This window comes from Pleuronectes platessa, chromosome 1 (genome assembly GCF_947347685.1).
Source record: "Pleuronectes platessa chromosome 1, fPlePla1.1, whole genome shotgun sequence".
NCBI classification, from domain to species: domain Eukaryota; kingdom Metazoa; phylum Chordata; class Actinopteri; order Pleuronectiformes; family Pleuronectidae; genus Pleuronectes; species Pleuronectes platessa.
In genome coordinates, this window is record NC_070626.1 from 8,656,014 (window position 1) to 8,670,901 (window position 14,888).

General features: G+C 39.9%; 1 protein-coding gene across 1 annotated transcript in view; it reads left to right on the plus strand.

Moving 5' to 3' along the window:
- Nucleotides 1-14,460, plus strand: part of LOC128439935 (synaptosomal-associated protein 25-A) — a 34,639-nt gene extending 20,179 nt beyond the window's left edge. The window contains exons 4-8 of the mRNA XM_053422469.1: nt 3,531-3,579; nt 8,984-9,101; nt 12,671-12,790; nt 13,556-13,700; nt 14,392-14,460. Of these exons, the coding sequence (XP_053278444.1) occupies nt 3,531-3,579; nt 8,984-9,101; nt 12,671-12,790; nt 13,556-13,700; nt 14,392-14,460 (501 nt within the window). The remainder of the gene's footprint in view (nt 1-3,530; nt 3,580-8,983; nt 9,102-12,670; nt 12,791-13,555; nt 13,701-14,391) is intronic.
- The last annotated feature ends 428 nt before the right edge of the window (nt 14,461-14,888 follow it).

The following is a 14,888-nucleotide window of genomic DNA, read 5'->3' on the forward strand; positions in this document are numbered from 1 at the left end:
AACGTGTTTAAATAAATGCCGACATTTTGGAAAATTCTACCACAGGTCACTTGTGAAATAGCTTATTAGGACATATAGTTGTGTTTTACTTTTAGCAGGCCTCATGTGGCTGTGGTAGCTATGACAGGAGCGATGCTTTTTCTTTTATCCATGATGGTTGCACAACCTTAAACCCATTTTTGCTTTGGTAAACATGACAACAAGCATCCTAACTGGAAATTTAATCTGTTCTTTCCAGAGGCGCTCCTCCAGACCGTATCAGATGCTATGAATCAAGGACATGTATGGTTGTGAGGTTTGAGGGTGTTTGGCTTGATTTGCCTCTTAGCCAAAGAGTTAGATGAGAAGATTGACACCTTTCACAACCATTATCTCACACTGTCATTAACTGCTATATTTTCCTGGAGCTGAAAAAGGTACATGGACACCTTTAATCAACTAACCAATCATTTGATTACTTTGATTCCACAATGTACGGCGCCTCTATAGATTTGTGTTTTCGTATAAGATGTCCCCTCGGATGCTGGTTGACCAATGGCAGGACAGCAGGTGGACATCTGGGTCGTTCTGGTACACTTGTCCCTACAGTGATTGAATTAGAATAGGAGACATTAGAGTGGATATCTCAGCGAGAAATCAATACCAGGCCACTGAGGATTCTGTCTTAATGTCGACAGACCTCCTGCGCTTTCTCTGTGTTGATTATTTATCACACTCTTCTTTGTCTTCTTGTCTTTGTTTTATTTTGTATAATTTCCTGCTCTTAACATTTTTTAACTGACGTTGATTGCTTTTATTCTAATGACTGTAACTGATACAGACACCAAGTTAAGTCTTTTAGCGACACCTTCAATTCACCAGAGGCCACCAAGGTTTTATTTGAAGACGTTAATTTTATCAGCCAACCAAATACTCAAATAGACTTCTTCACGCCACCACCTCTGCTTAGTACAGTACACTTAGTAAACCTATATAAACATAATAACTTCCTGAGCAGGTGGTGGTTTGAGTAAAAAGTGCAAACACAGCATCAGGTTCTTAATGGAGACGTTGTGACTCACTGCATCACAGCAAAGTGTGAATAAGGCCTGATAGCGTGTGTTTCCTTATGTGTCTGTCTGTGTGTGTGTGTGTGTGTAACTGGCCATACAGAAAGAGGTGATGTCACCGCACCACACGGTGCCAGTTGGCATGGTCAGATATCCTGTCCTGTGTAGTGTCCCTTGCATGTCTGTGATTTCCCATGATTCCATGTGGGTAAGCAAGCAGAATCCCTCTATCAGCAAACACTAGCTCTGCTCAGGCTCCCATGCTGAGGATTATATAATTATTCTTTATTTGTGTGCAAAGCTCATGTAATTAAAAACTTTGATGTGATTTTGTTTTACTGATCCCCAGAGAACTTTCTTCACACCCATTCAACATTTGAACTTCACTCTTTCACAGATCCATAACCATTAGAAAAAAACAATTTTGATTGATACATACATCAGTGACACGTTTAGATGGCTCCAACTCGGAACTACCTATCTATCACTGCTCCAAGAAGGTCAGAGCACTTTGATCCAAAATAGCTGGTGTATGAACCGAATGGCCTTTGGACTTTAATATCTGTTGGAGCAGGCCTCTGGATCGTGGAGAGCACAAAGCTGTTGTTTTGTTGTACGCACGGTGGCTAATGTGGTTATTGTGTGCTCACTGAAGTGTGTTATTACGTGATAAAGCCCTCGCACAGACACAGAAAAGCGAATTTGCATAGATTTCTGTGTGCTGTGCGCACATTCTGTATGTGTGTGTGTGTGTGTATGTTCTTTTGTTTCTGTACTTGTGCCAACTCTATAAGCCAAATCAGAATGTAACATTACTGGAGCTTTGTCAACAAATCTCTGGTACCAGCCCAGTGAACATAACAAATATAGCACATGCCATTTGGTGGATGAGTTTATCCAGAGAATCTGTGCAGAATTATCATGCATGAATATTTATGACATTGAGCAATTTTTTTATGCCTGAATCTTTCTATATGGATCATGTCTCTAATATAATGTATTTAAACAGCTGAACTGCAACAGCAAATAAAGTTTCATAGGAAGCATAATTGTGACTTGATTAAATGTTTTTATTTACATAATGAGGACAGGTCTTTAATTAATATATTTATGAATAAATCACAAGTGTTTCTCTGATTCTTATTTTTGAGTCGTGTTTAGACAGAAAACAAAGCAAATCTACCACGTTGACCATTGAAAGCTGGTGTAGGTTATATATTTCTGCCCTTATGGAGCAATAATTCAACAATAACCTTTCAGCATAATGTAAACCAAGTGATCTAGCAGAAAACGAAATGTCTGCACCTTCTCTATCCTCTATCCTCTGTTTCCTGTTTCTAATCTTTCCTGTGATGTTAGACTTTGACCAATCACTGGGCAGTTCAGACAGAGGGTGTTCCTATTGGCTGTTCTTCTAAGCAGCTGCACGTGCACGTCCCTATGGTGGAAATCCTACAGGAAAGCTCACTATTCCAGCCTTGGCAACAACTGCCAAAGAATCTTAAAAAGGAAGGAATAAAAAATTTAAAAATAGAGTGTTGGACAATAAGTGCACTAAACTGTATGTGGGTCATCTGTCACAAGCGTGTATGAAGCATGTGCATCTGCTGTCTTCATCTGGTGGGAGGGGCTTAGGACAGAGAGAGACAGAGAGAGAGAGAGAAATGTTATTGTTACACATTCTGGGATGACGATTAACGTATTTTTCTAGCGATCCCACAGACTGTAGTTTTGGGAAGGCTGCACTGAATCACCCCGAACTACTGTGGCTCAAATGCTAAAGAATACCACAAAAATGCAAAAGCCACACAATGGAAACACAACCACATCAGAGATGAGTGACAAGGGATGTTGACAATGAAATTAGCCTAGTTACTGCTGTCAAGTGCTGTCGTCTGTGAAAACCCAGACAAGTCAGTTTCTGCTTAAACTGAGGTGCATGGTACATGGTGCTTGAAGCACCCGGAAAAGTGGAGATAGCAAATGTGATTACTTTAGCTTTGTTATGGTTTTTGTACTTAATTTGCGTGTGAGACATCTCTGCCACCGTACCAACAACACATGTGAAGATGTTGGTTGCAGAAACTTGTGCACTTTTTTTTCTTCGGATAAAACATGAGATTGAATGTGTTTTTTAGTGCATTTTAGAGGTCACAGCACATGTTCTTACCTTTGGACAGAACCAGGGGAGATGTTTGCGGGCTGTAGCTTCATATTCATATGAGACCAGTATCAATCCTTCTTTTCAACCTAAGTAGTGCATGTCCAAAAATGTCAAGCTGTCCCTTTCAGGTTGACCCGTTCCCCCTGTGCCAGACAAGATCCGTCACCAGACAATCTAACCCCCCTCTGCAGTCCTGATAGCGCTGCTCTATTCTGCACAGTTGACCTTCACTGACCTGTCACATTTATTCTTCTTTTCCTTTCCCCCTCACTTCTCTTTGTTCTTTTCCTCTTTCTCCCTCTTTCTCTGTTTGTTAGAGCAAAGATGCCGGCATCAGGACCCTGGTCATGCTGGATGAGCAGGGAGGTAAGCTGGTAGGGAAAGATCCCCTCACACTGTCTCTCTTACATTTGCTTTCACTGGTAATCTGCTCGGCCGATTCTCTCCTGCTGCTGTATTACGCTGTATAATGGGAGAGTCGTCATCAGCGGTGCATCCGGTATAACACAGTAGAGTCCCAGTAGACACCAGGGAAAATGACCTTTATGGTTTAATAATAACTAAAGCAGGACAATAATTCATTTATTTTTAAGCTTTGGCCAAGTCTATATTATCTAACTTAAATGTGAGCTAATTAGGCTAACATTATTATACTGGATGTGACTGTTGAGCTAGCCTTCTGCTTTGCTTAGACAAGTGTATATTGAGTTAATATTATATGTTGATTATATTTGAGCTAATCTTATTACTTATAAGTCCTAGAACAAATAGATCAGTGTTTCTAACCATTCTCTCTGAAACCTGGTTGACATGTTTTCCACGCACCTGACTGACTGCGAGGTCAGAGGTCATCTGGTTATACATATATTTTAATGTTAGCCTTCTTTTGAGGTCAAATATCTGCTAATTGGACTGGTAACACACTTGCATACTATATTTTTTATAGTCCTCGACATCCTCTCCAGGTCTGCCAAGTCTTTGGCTCAGTTCATTGAGAATCACAGGAGCACTTCACTGACACATGTCCGTGAGTTTTCTATTGTCTCACAGAATCCTACTCAGTCCCTTGGTGTAACGTCCTCTGTGGTTCTAGGGGAGCTTTTTAAAGTCTGAAGACGTGACTTAAGAGACATCACATCAATCAGCAGTTCCAAGCCACGTTTGCCTGTCACCACTTAACTAATGTGTCCATTTGTTACCCGTCATCAGTGGTAATGGACTTTTTGGACATGAGCTATGTAGAGTTTAACCTAAGAGTGTTTTTCTTGTTCAGATTGCTTCACGTGTAAGATTTATTTTCACAAGAGTTTTTGAGTATTAAACCAAAATTTTGTGAAAAAATAAATTTGATATCACAGAAAATATTATCGAATGTCGTTATGCTACATTCTGCTACAACTTATAAGAACTGAGCTTAATTGCACCAGAATTAATTAAGTAGATATATTACACATCACTAAATTAAAATGTATTAGCGATTAGTTGTTAAATATTTACACCCAGAGCTGCCAGATGTACCTTAACTGGATTTTTTTGTGACTATATTATGATGAATCTGGACCTCAAATTTAACCTCACGCTTCATCAGTATTTTAAGATTTGATTTCCCGAAAGAATACCATATTTTACAATATCTAAACATTATGTAAATGACATTGGCTTCAACGTCACATAATGTTGGTCACATAACTAGAATTGGATATTTCCTTTCACTCTAAACTGCACAAATACGAAACATGGACCCATCTATACCTGCATTCACATAAAGTCACATATATGTTTATTTTCTAATCCACGCCAAAGCTAATTATGTAACTTCCTGTTAACAATGGTGATTGGCACTGAACAGGTTCTTTACACATGACTGCCTTTTTTCTGCCGAGCTCAGTTCTGAGCTGTCAATGCCACAACCCAATTTATCGAATCAGTAGTTTGAAAAGAAGTAGTTGCTACTAAGATATGTAGGAGGGAGTTTACTCACAAGCACAGCAGTGTATGTATAAAGCTGGTGCATCCAAATCCTGATGTTTTATAAAATGTGAGATCACACAAATGGATGATTTTAGTCATATGAAGTGTTTAAAGCTTTAAGTATTTTAGAGATTTAAATGCTTGACATCATGAGCCTGGACAGTGTGAAGAAACAGATAAACATGAACAAAAGAGGATAGAAGCGGGTAAGTTTGTCCGACCCACTAACAAGCTTCACAGGATCGTTTCAAAGTCCTATTTTAGTCTGGAGATTTTTGCTAAATGATGGAAGACTTAAGATAAAAATAACAGTCAATACCGGAAAGGGTATAAACTGGGACTCTCCGTACAGAGGCTGTTGTTTTCTGTGCAGATTAAAGGAACATTTATTGGTTGTAGCAGAGTATCTATTCATAGTGTGTGTGTTTCCTTTATATAGTTCCATGCATGACAGAGCAGCCTAATTGGCCTGTCAAAGGAACAGATAGCTGCTGCTGCCCCCCCCCCCCCCCCCCCCCCCCCCCCTCTCTCTCTCTCTCTCGTCTTCCATCTGGAGTGACGGCTGCCACCTTGCACAGGATGCCAGATTTACACACAGATTTACATAACCTCAGTTTATGTCCTCTATACCTGACCCCCCTCCCACCTGTCTATCTCTCCTCAGCCTTTCTTCTCTTCCTTTTTCTATTTCATGTTTCTCTTTTCTTTCCCACGATCACCTGCTCTTCCTCGCTTTGGTTGACCCCCTTTTCTCTTCTCTTGCTCTTCCTTTACCTGGAGATCCCTTTGCTCACATTACTGATTAAGCTGATTCTTGTCTTCATTCTTTCTATTCATCCTTTGCTCATCTCCTCCTTCTTTCTTATAGTTAATTACTGAACTATACATGCCTCTACATTATTTGTCTCTGACATATATTCAATGATATTCACATCAGGACTTCTCTAATTGCCATGCCTGTCGTAATTAATTGGACGTTGTCGAGCTGTAAACATGAATGTAACTGCCCTTTACACACACAAACACATATACACACACAGTTCATACATAGGAGGAGGGTTTGTCTCGCAGTGATGTATTACCTGCACTGGAGGTCTCACTGCAGCTAATGACTTACTCCCTGCCTGACTCTTACATGCACATTGACCCAAATTACACCTCAGTCAGGGCTGATGGATTGCAGCTACGCCTCACTGAGCTCATGCATGTAGCGAAATAATGGCTGGCGATGCTTTTGCTCGTAACACAAATGACCGGTTTCAATGCAACTCCTGCCGGTTGTAGATGTACAAGGAACATAGTTGATTTTGGTCCCTAATGATGACCTTTAATTGGCTGAAATGAATAACTGGAGATGGTAAGTTTACATCTCCATCACAGTTTGTCCCACTGACTCTTTTTTCTGTTTCTCTCTGACTAATGTTCATTTATGGGGCAACCAAATAATAGATTCACTTACACATCAGTTAATGACACACAGCAAAACAACTTCAATGCCTCATTTTCATCTTCATGATGTTGTGATTAAGTCAATTTAGCTGGCGGGCAGTTCAGTTTAAAGGTTTCGGTCTTGCAGACGAGTTAAGGTAGTCTTAATTTAAACCTTTTTAGGAAACGTGAAGAATCAAATCCAAGATCTGGCTACGATAGAAATGTTTGAATACATTTTGAGTCTTTTGTGCAGACATGCCTAAATGCGAATAACAATACAAGATGGAGATGTTAACACCAGGAATGCAGCCCAAATACAATAAATGAAAAATTGACAGCTAAGTATTACCAGCATTTAATTAATTCAATGTGGCTTAATGCCATAGCTGCTTAAGTTTCAGGCTCACTGTAGTGACTTCCTCTGACATTTAAATGGAACAGAGCTATTGATCCCGCTGTTAACACCTGTGCAAGTCAGCATGACTGCTGGGGAAATTTCTGGGTTTTGCACTCCGTCCTCGGAGGTGAGAAGGAGAGGAGAGGAGAGCAGAGGAGATAAGGAGAGGGGAGGGGAGACCCTTACATGATAATCCTCCGACGAAGGGGAGGAGACAGGTTAAATCTGGCCTGCAGAGATAAACGATAAACAATCTCTCTCACTTTCTCTCTCTAGCGCAGACCCCCTGTACTAACTTTTCCCACTTATATAGTTGTCTTTATGAAACATTTATGTTACTTTTCAGATGTTAAAAGCAATTCAGGATGTATCAGATGTAGAGGATGTTTTAGAAAGGAACATGTAGTTTTCCAGTCTCTTGTTTTGTAGCTGATATCACAGCCCCCTGTCAATTGAAGTGGGCATCAGTATGAAATTCTATAACCTATTTAATATCGTCTTCCAGATCAAATGAGTTGGATATGTAAAAATAAGTAAAAACACCTGAGTATATAATTGCAGGATGAGGTATGGGTCAGGGGAGAATTACATTTTGGTGCGGATACAGATCAGGGGGCATATCCAGGAATTATTTATCTTTTTTTCTAACATTACGAAAGAAGTAAATGGAAACAGCAGCTGCCAGATAAGTTCAGTGGAGTACAAGGTTTGGCACTGACTTCGGAAGGATGATAAATGTAGTAGAATTAAATTTAAATACTATGTTTAGATAAATATAAATAAAGTACCTGAAGTAGTTTTTAGGTAAATGCACTTAGTTGCATGCTGCAACTGATGCCAAGGTGGCCACTTACCTGATGTTGCTGATGAGTTCAAACAATGATCTACTGTGATGCAGCAGCTAACCCCAACCCTCATGTGTGACTAGTTTCTTCTGGAAGACAAAGTGGCCCTTTGCACTGATGGAAATGATTGCTATGCTGCCCTGTGACCATTAAAAAGCCATGGAGAGGACGTGACCTTGAATCAGAGCCTCTTCGTGGCTCTCTAGCCTCTTGATCACCTGAGTGAGGAAATGTGCACGGCTTCACGTGCCTGAATGATGCCGTGCGTCATGTTCATTTTATGACTTGTTAATTCCTTATTTCCTCTTTCTTCTTTAAAAATTTGAAATGGGTTAGTTTCCGGTTAACCTCAGAATGTGGGTGATGTGACTGAACATCATCACAGCCTTGTCTTTCACTCTCTCTGACATTCATCTCTGCTTTCATCGACGTGCAGTCGTATTCAGTCAAAGTGGCAAAGATAACATCAACTTCAAGTGCAGACGCAGCTGGAGGAAGCATGCTGCCACTACCACTCAGATGAAACACTTACTCAGAAAACAATTATGTTCCTCTGGATGGAGGTAGGAAACCAAAACATAGAATCATGAGGGAAAAAACACCTGCAAAGCAATAGATGAAGGAATCATTTGGTTTAAAGGTAATCTTCATGCTTGTTGCCTGCTTTGCCTTCTGCCTCTAGCCAAAACACCTTGCCTGTAGCGTAGAGCGCCAAAAAGCAACCAGTCAACTTTATTTCACTGCTCTCATGCCTTTGTCCCTACCAGAACAACTTGATCGTGTGGAGGAGGGCATGAACAAGGTGAACGCAGACCTGAAGGATGCCGAGAAAGATTTAAAAGATATAGGACAATGCTGTGGTCTGATATGCCCATGTATTAAAAAGTAGGTACCGGCTGGGAGCTGTGCGCTCTTGCCTGTCCAGTGCTGGTGGTGGTGATGGTGGTGGTGATGTCTGATGTCTCTCTTGTCACAGTCAATGTCTTTTTTTGTCTCTTCTCCTTTGTCTCCCCCCCTCTCTACTCCCCCTACCCTCCTTCCCTCCACCCACGACCTCCTCCTCTCTCTTCTCTTCTCACGTGCTTTCGTACTTTTGCTGGAAAAATGACAATGTGTTGGTAATCAGAACAACTGGAGCGCATCGAGGAGGGGATGGACCAAATCAATAAGGACATGAAGGATGCAGAAAAGAATTTGAACAATCTAGGACAATTCTGTGGTCTATGTTCATGTCCCTGTAACAAGTAGGTGCTGCCTGTGTCGCCCGACCGCATGTGTTTCAGTGCCTGCCTATACCTGCCTCTCTCTCTCTCTCCGTCTGCCTGCTTCTGGTGAATAGAGCATGGTGACCTGTGGTGTGAGCAGTCGGGCCCATAGCCACGACAACACACTCTCTGAACAGGCACCAGCACTGCATGCACGTGTGGGGGGTTTGTTTGCTTAAGGGGAGACTGATTGAGTGAAATATAGCGTGCATGCATGAACACTACACACATGCCCAACAGGGCCAATGCCACTTTTTTTGCTTTGTGGCCTCCGAGGCTGTGTCTGTCCTCAAAAGCCCTTCATTCCACATTGGATGAGAGATTCTCTTCCGGCAGGTAGCAGCATCAGCAGGGATCTTACAACAACACTCACCATCCCCCTAAACCCCACCCAGGCCCCCACCCTAACACCCTGCAGCGTGATGCATCATGCCGAGTACGACCAAAGGAGAAATCAACTCGCTGCCTTTTTTACCACATTTTGCAGCCGTTCGGAAATATATGGATGTTGCTTTTTTATGTTTCATATTAAATAATTGGTTGCAATAAATTAAAAGTAAGGTATCTGATTTTAAATTAATTATTTGGAAATTACTTGGTTTCGAGCTGCATGAGGAGATCAATACCACTTTCATGTCTACATGGCCAATATATAGGTGGAGCTAGCAGACAGTTAGCTTAGCATATACCTGCAGATTGACAACAGGTCATAAAGCTAGCTTTAGCTAACAAAATCCAATTAGCATCATCACGAAAATCCATTTATTAAAATGTATCAAAATCAACTCTCTATGCCTGCACCTCTGTCACTGAGTTACTTTATTGATCCCAGAGGGAATATGGATTTCATTACAGTCGCTTCAGCCAACAATATAAATATATACAGGCCAAGACAATAACAGTAAATAGATATAAACAATATAGGTAAGAGTATAAAATAAAAGTGCATTATAATATATTATATAAAATAAAAAGAAGCTGAGTAAGAATATGTAAGAAAATAATGCAGTATTATTTTTATTTCCTCTTCTTTTCAGTTTTTTTGTTGAGCTTACTGTCTGCTGGTTGGAGCTTCATATTGAGTGCATTAATATGAGAGTGGTATCTTCTCATCAAACCATAAGAGCATATAAAGCATATATCTCAATATAACATAATCTTAACTAATGATGTATTTCTTAAAGGTTCAGTGTGTAAGATTTAGGTGAAAGAGATGCATCTAAATGTATTAATTGTTGTTTTCTTTACACTAGAATGGGCCCCTCATATTGAATTGCTTTATATTTATATCGGGAGCGGTTCCTCTCTAAAGAGACTGCCATGTTTTTGACAGTAGCCCAGACTGGACAAACTAAACAACTTTTGAGTTTTTATGACAACTGAAGGCTACCACAGGTTCTCTTTCATGTGAGGTGAGGGGTAGTCAGCTGCAACATATTACTTCACCACTAGATATCACTAAATTCTACACACTGAACCTTTAAGTCTAATTGATTTTTTTTATTTTTAATCTTGAATGTATATTTTTATACATCGTTTATATATTTATATTTTGTACAATCTTTTGATATATTCAGGGAATTGTGAAGGTCATTCAAGTTATTAAGAGTCAAGCAAAATAACTTCAAAAGCAAAAACGCAGACGGAAGATACATTTAAAACAATGAGAGCAACTAAATGTCGAACTAAAGATGCTTGAGTTGGCTGTTCCCTCTCCTCCCTCAGGACTGTCTTACATAATGAAATATCATGCATGAGTTAGGCAAACTATTTTTATTCGAACACTCAATGGATTTCAAATTTATTGTTTTGCCAAACTCCTGCGTGATCTGTTCTCTGGGCCTAAACAGCCAAACTATGGCCACCGAGTCATGTCTGAGCTCACAACACTCTGGGAGCAATACATGTACTCTCTCTCTCAGAGCTATAGAAAACACAAGTGTTTGAGGAACCAACAATTAAAGGGCTGTATTTGGGTTATTTTGTTTCAATTCACAGAAACATATTTCTTAGTGCATGCTCTTGAAATGAAGTAATGCCTTAACGGTGCAGTATATGATTTTCTATGTTAGATGGGACCTTGAATGGTACTTTTTTGTTATACTTTTTCTTTGCCTTCTCTTTTTTACTACAGTTAGTATGTCCATGGAGTATAAATATCATCAACAGATATTTTAACAACAGATGATTCTTTTCTCCGAAACAGGGCTGAGCAGGATCTTGACATGTAACACATGTGACTAATCTGCTTTATTTGCATCACAGCAGTCATTTGATAAGAGATGGTGTACGTTTTAATAGAAACGACCTGTTTTTAAACCTTTTGTTTACTGTATGAAATTAATATTCTGGATTTCCTGCCTCCATTTGGTCCGTTTGGGTCCTGCTTCCACACGTGGGGGTTTTTGGGTTCAGATCTTGTCTATTCTATAGCTCTCTGGTCCTCCCCGTCATGAGCCACTCGTTATGTAATCCTGTGGTTATGTCATGCGCATCATCTGAGCTAGACTCTTTATACTGCAGTCCTGGGTCAAATAGCAGAGGAAAAAATAATTCTTGCTTGTTGTTATAAACTGTCTGGAGGGTCCGATGGGTGTCATTTACTGCCTCAAGACAACAATGTTGCATGTGTGCAAATTATGTTTTTAAAAATTATTCTCAATGGTGACTTCCATCCATAAGGCACTCCATGCATAACAAAACAAATGCTAAGAATTACATCAACTATTTGACTGTATGTGTGTTATCCTAATTTGCATCCAGAAATGAAATGAAGGGCTGATCAATGCTACTGTGTTAAATTCCTGCATGTAAAATGATCACATTCAGTTTATTTAATTTTAATTTTTTGGGGTTGGTTCTCCACAGTGGATCTAACTGTTTAGTTTTCTTTTAACAGATACAACATGTATCTGAACCTGTCACTCTCTACATGTTTCCCTTTCCCGTGTCAATGCCTCTGCCTTGCATGTGCTCTCACTCTGCATGTTTACATGTACTGAATGTGCGTGTGTTTGTGTCTCTTCTGGTCACTGTGTTCTGTGTTTGTGCTCTTCTATATGTGCTTGTGGGAGACTTTTCTGAGTCTCAATCACTTTTTAACACAAGCCACATGTGAGCTTATTATGCTCAGATTCAATTGATCTGCATGTGAGATCAATTATTCACTAACAGACTGCAAATGCATGTATATGACTTTTATCATACATGCCATGTTGCTTTCTGGTAGGCTGATTGGCTTGAAACCGTACTATACAATGTATTCTAAACATATATTCATGTATATGTTTCATAGTAAGTAGCTAGAAAACAGGCAATTCTATATACATACACAGTAACACTACACTGCACATTCACATGGCACACACTGTGGCCGATGTACACTTAAACATACATCCACAGTGCACCTAGCCTAGGTTACATCTTCAAACAGTTAAACAAGTGCACACACATACATGTACAAAAACAAATACATCTAAACACACACACATACACACAGTACCGAGACAACAGTTTCTCTGGCCCTGACTGAAATGTGTGTGTGGCAGGATTAAGGGCGGTGGCCAGGCCTGGGGAGCGAACCAGGATGGTGTTGTTAACAGCCAGCCTGGGGCTCGAGTGGTGGATGAGCGTGAACAGATGGCTATCAGTGGGGGCTTCATCCGCAGGTGAGTTTACTCTGTGTAGGTGTGGGTTTGCGTGTGTAGCTAGCCTGCTTACGTCTTTCTCTGTGCTTGTGTTTGCGCGTATTTGAGTGTGTGATAGTTTACAGCTACAGTGCTATATGAGGCTTTTCCCTTATTAGATTTAGACCTTCAAGGTAAAACATATCATTCACCATTATTGTATTTTATTGTATAATATGATGGTATGTTATTATTATGGACAACATATCAGTCACTTTCATACTGTTTGCGGCAGGAACAAAGCATCAATAAAAATCAAATCAATAATGATGTTAAGACCCTGACAGACTGAAGGAATCCTCAGAGTCACCGGGACACATTCAGCTCAGTCTGCAGCAATAAGTAGCCATGATTCATATTCATATTCATATTTAGAAAAAAATGTCAACATCAGAGCAAACTATTTGCAAATGTTAACTATTGAATGTTATTCCCCAAGTTTCCAAACTTTTTTGTTTGTGACCATCAAATCAAATTAAAAAAGGGCTAAAAGAATCTAAAGATAGAAAATATTGTAGATAATTCCAACAACATTTATGCCAACACACTGTGACACACTGACTACAATACATAACTAAAGCATTTTCAATATTAGAAAAAGTCATGTAACGTGCTGTCCATCCTACTGTATATACATATATATATATATATGTATATATACACTTGTTTTGTACCATATTGTACTGTACAGTTGCTGTACGACACTGGCCAATAATTAATCACACCTCCTCCTCCTATGTGCACCAGGGTAACAGAAGATGCCCGGGAGAATGAAATGGACGAGAACCTGGAGCAGGTGGGCGGCATCATCGGTAATCTGCGTCACATGGCCCTGGACATGGGTCAGGAAATTGACACGCAGAACCGCCAGGTTGACAGGATCATGGAGAAGGTACTGTGCAAGGAGCGCTGCATTTATCGACCACTGAATGGAAGAATATCACGGAATTTTTAATTCATGGTTATTGGTGGATACGAGTCAATTTTAGTTGTTTCTAGACAACAACCTCTCCAAGTTGTTGGAATAGAAAACAAGCATTTAATACAAAGTTGGAAAAAGATGGGGCCATTGAGAAGAGTGATTCTCCAAAATAAAATATACAATACAAAATATATTACAAAATATAAGTACACGTTTGTTGTATTGTAAGTTGCTAAATATTCCAGACTACTTTTTTAAATCGTGAAAGCAGTTATTAGCATATTGACATTAATACTTTCTTTACAGCATCAGATTTAAACATAAATAAATTGTGTTTGTAACACTATATTTCGAGGATACTGTAAGACATGATAGGCTTTATTAATCCATGAGGAAATTGTTGAAAAACCACAAAAGTACGTAATTTAAGAAAAAAGTAAAAAGAAACATACAAAACAACAAAGAGAGTCTTGCTGGTTCTGTGCAGATTAAGCCTGAGTTTGACGAGTTTGACACACTAATGGAGAATATTTTATTCATCCTTTGTCCATTAGCTCAGCATTTCTCTCTTTACTAACCTTACTCCCACCTCCACCATTCAGCACTGGCTTTAAAACTGTTACCTGAGCTGTGTCAAAACCTGTCGTGTTTCTCCTTTCAGGCCGATTCCAACAAGACCAGGATCGACGAGGCCAACCAGCGTGCGACCAAGATGTTGGGCAGTGGCTAAACTGCGGCGAAAAAGTGCTTTCATCCCCCTTTTAACCCCAGAAACCCTGAAACAACAACATCAACCAAAACCCAGTCCAGCACCCATCACCAATGGCGCCCACTTCCTTGGCTCAACAGCAGGCGCTGTGTAAATCATGCTTATATTGTGATACTTGTAGAAGTTTGCACATGTACACATATCATACATTCCTCAGCCCTCATTCCTCTCATCCCTGCCCGTCACCTCCTTCAGCCCCCCCCCCCCTTCTTATTACCGTTGTTCTGTGTTTTCAATCTTTTATGTTTGTTAGGAAATAGTAGTTCTGTCGCTAAACATCCACTCAAACTCTCTCTACACTGTACCAATGGTTCTTCTATGGCTTCATTGATTCTAGATCACGTGTCCTGTTTTCTTCATCGCTCTTTTTCTAAGCCTGTGTGTAATGT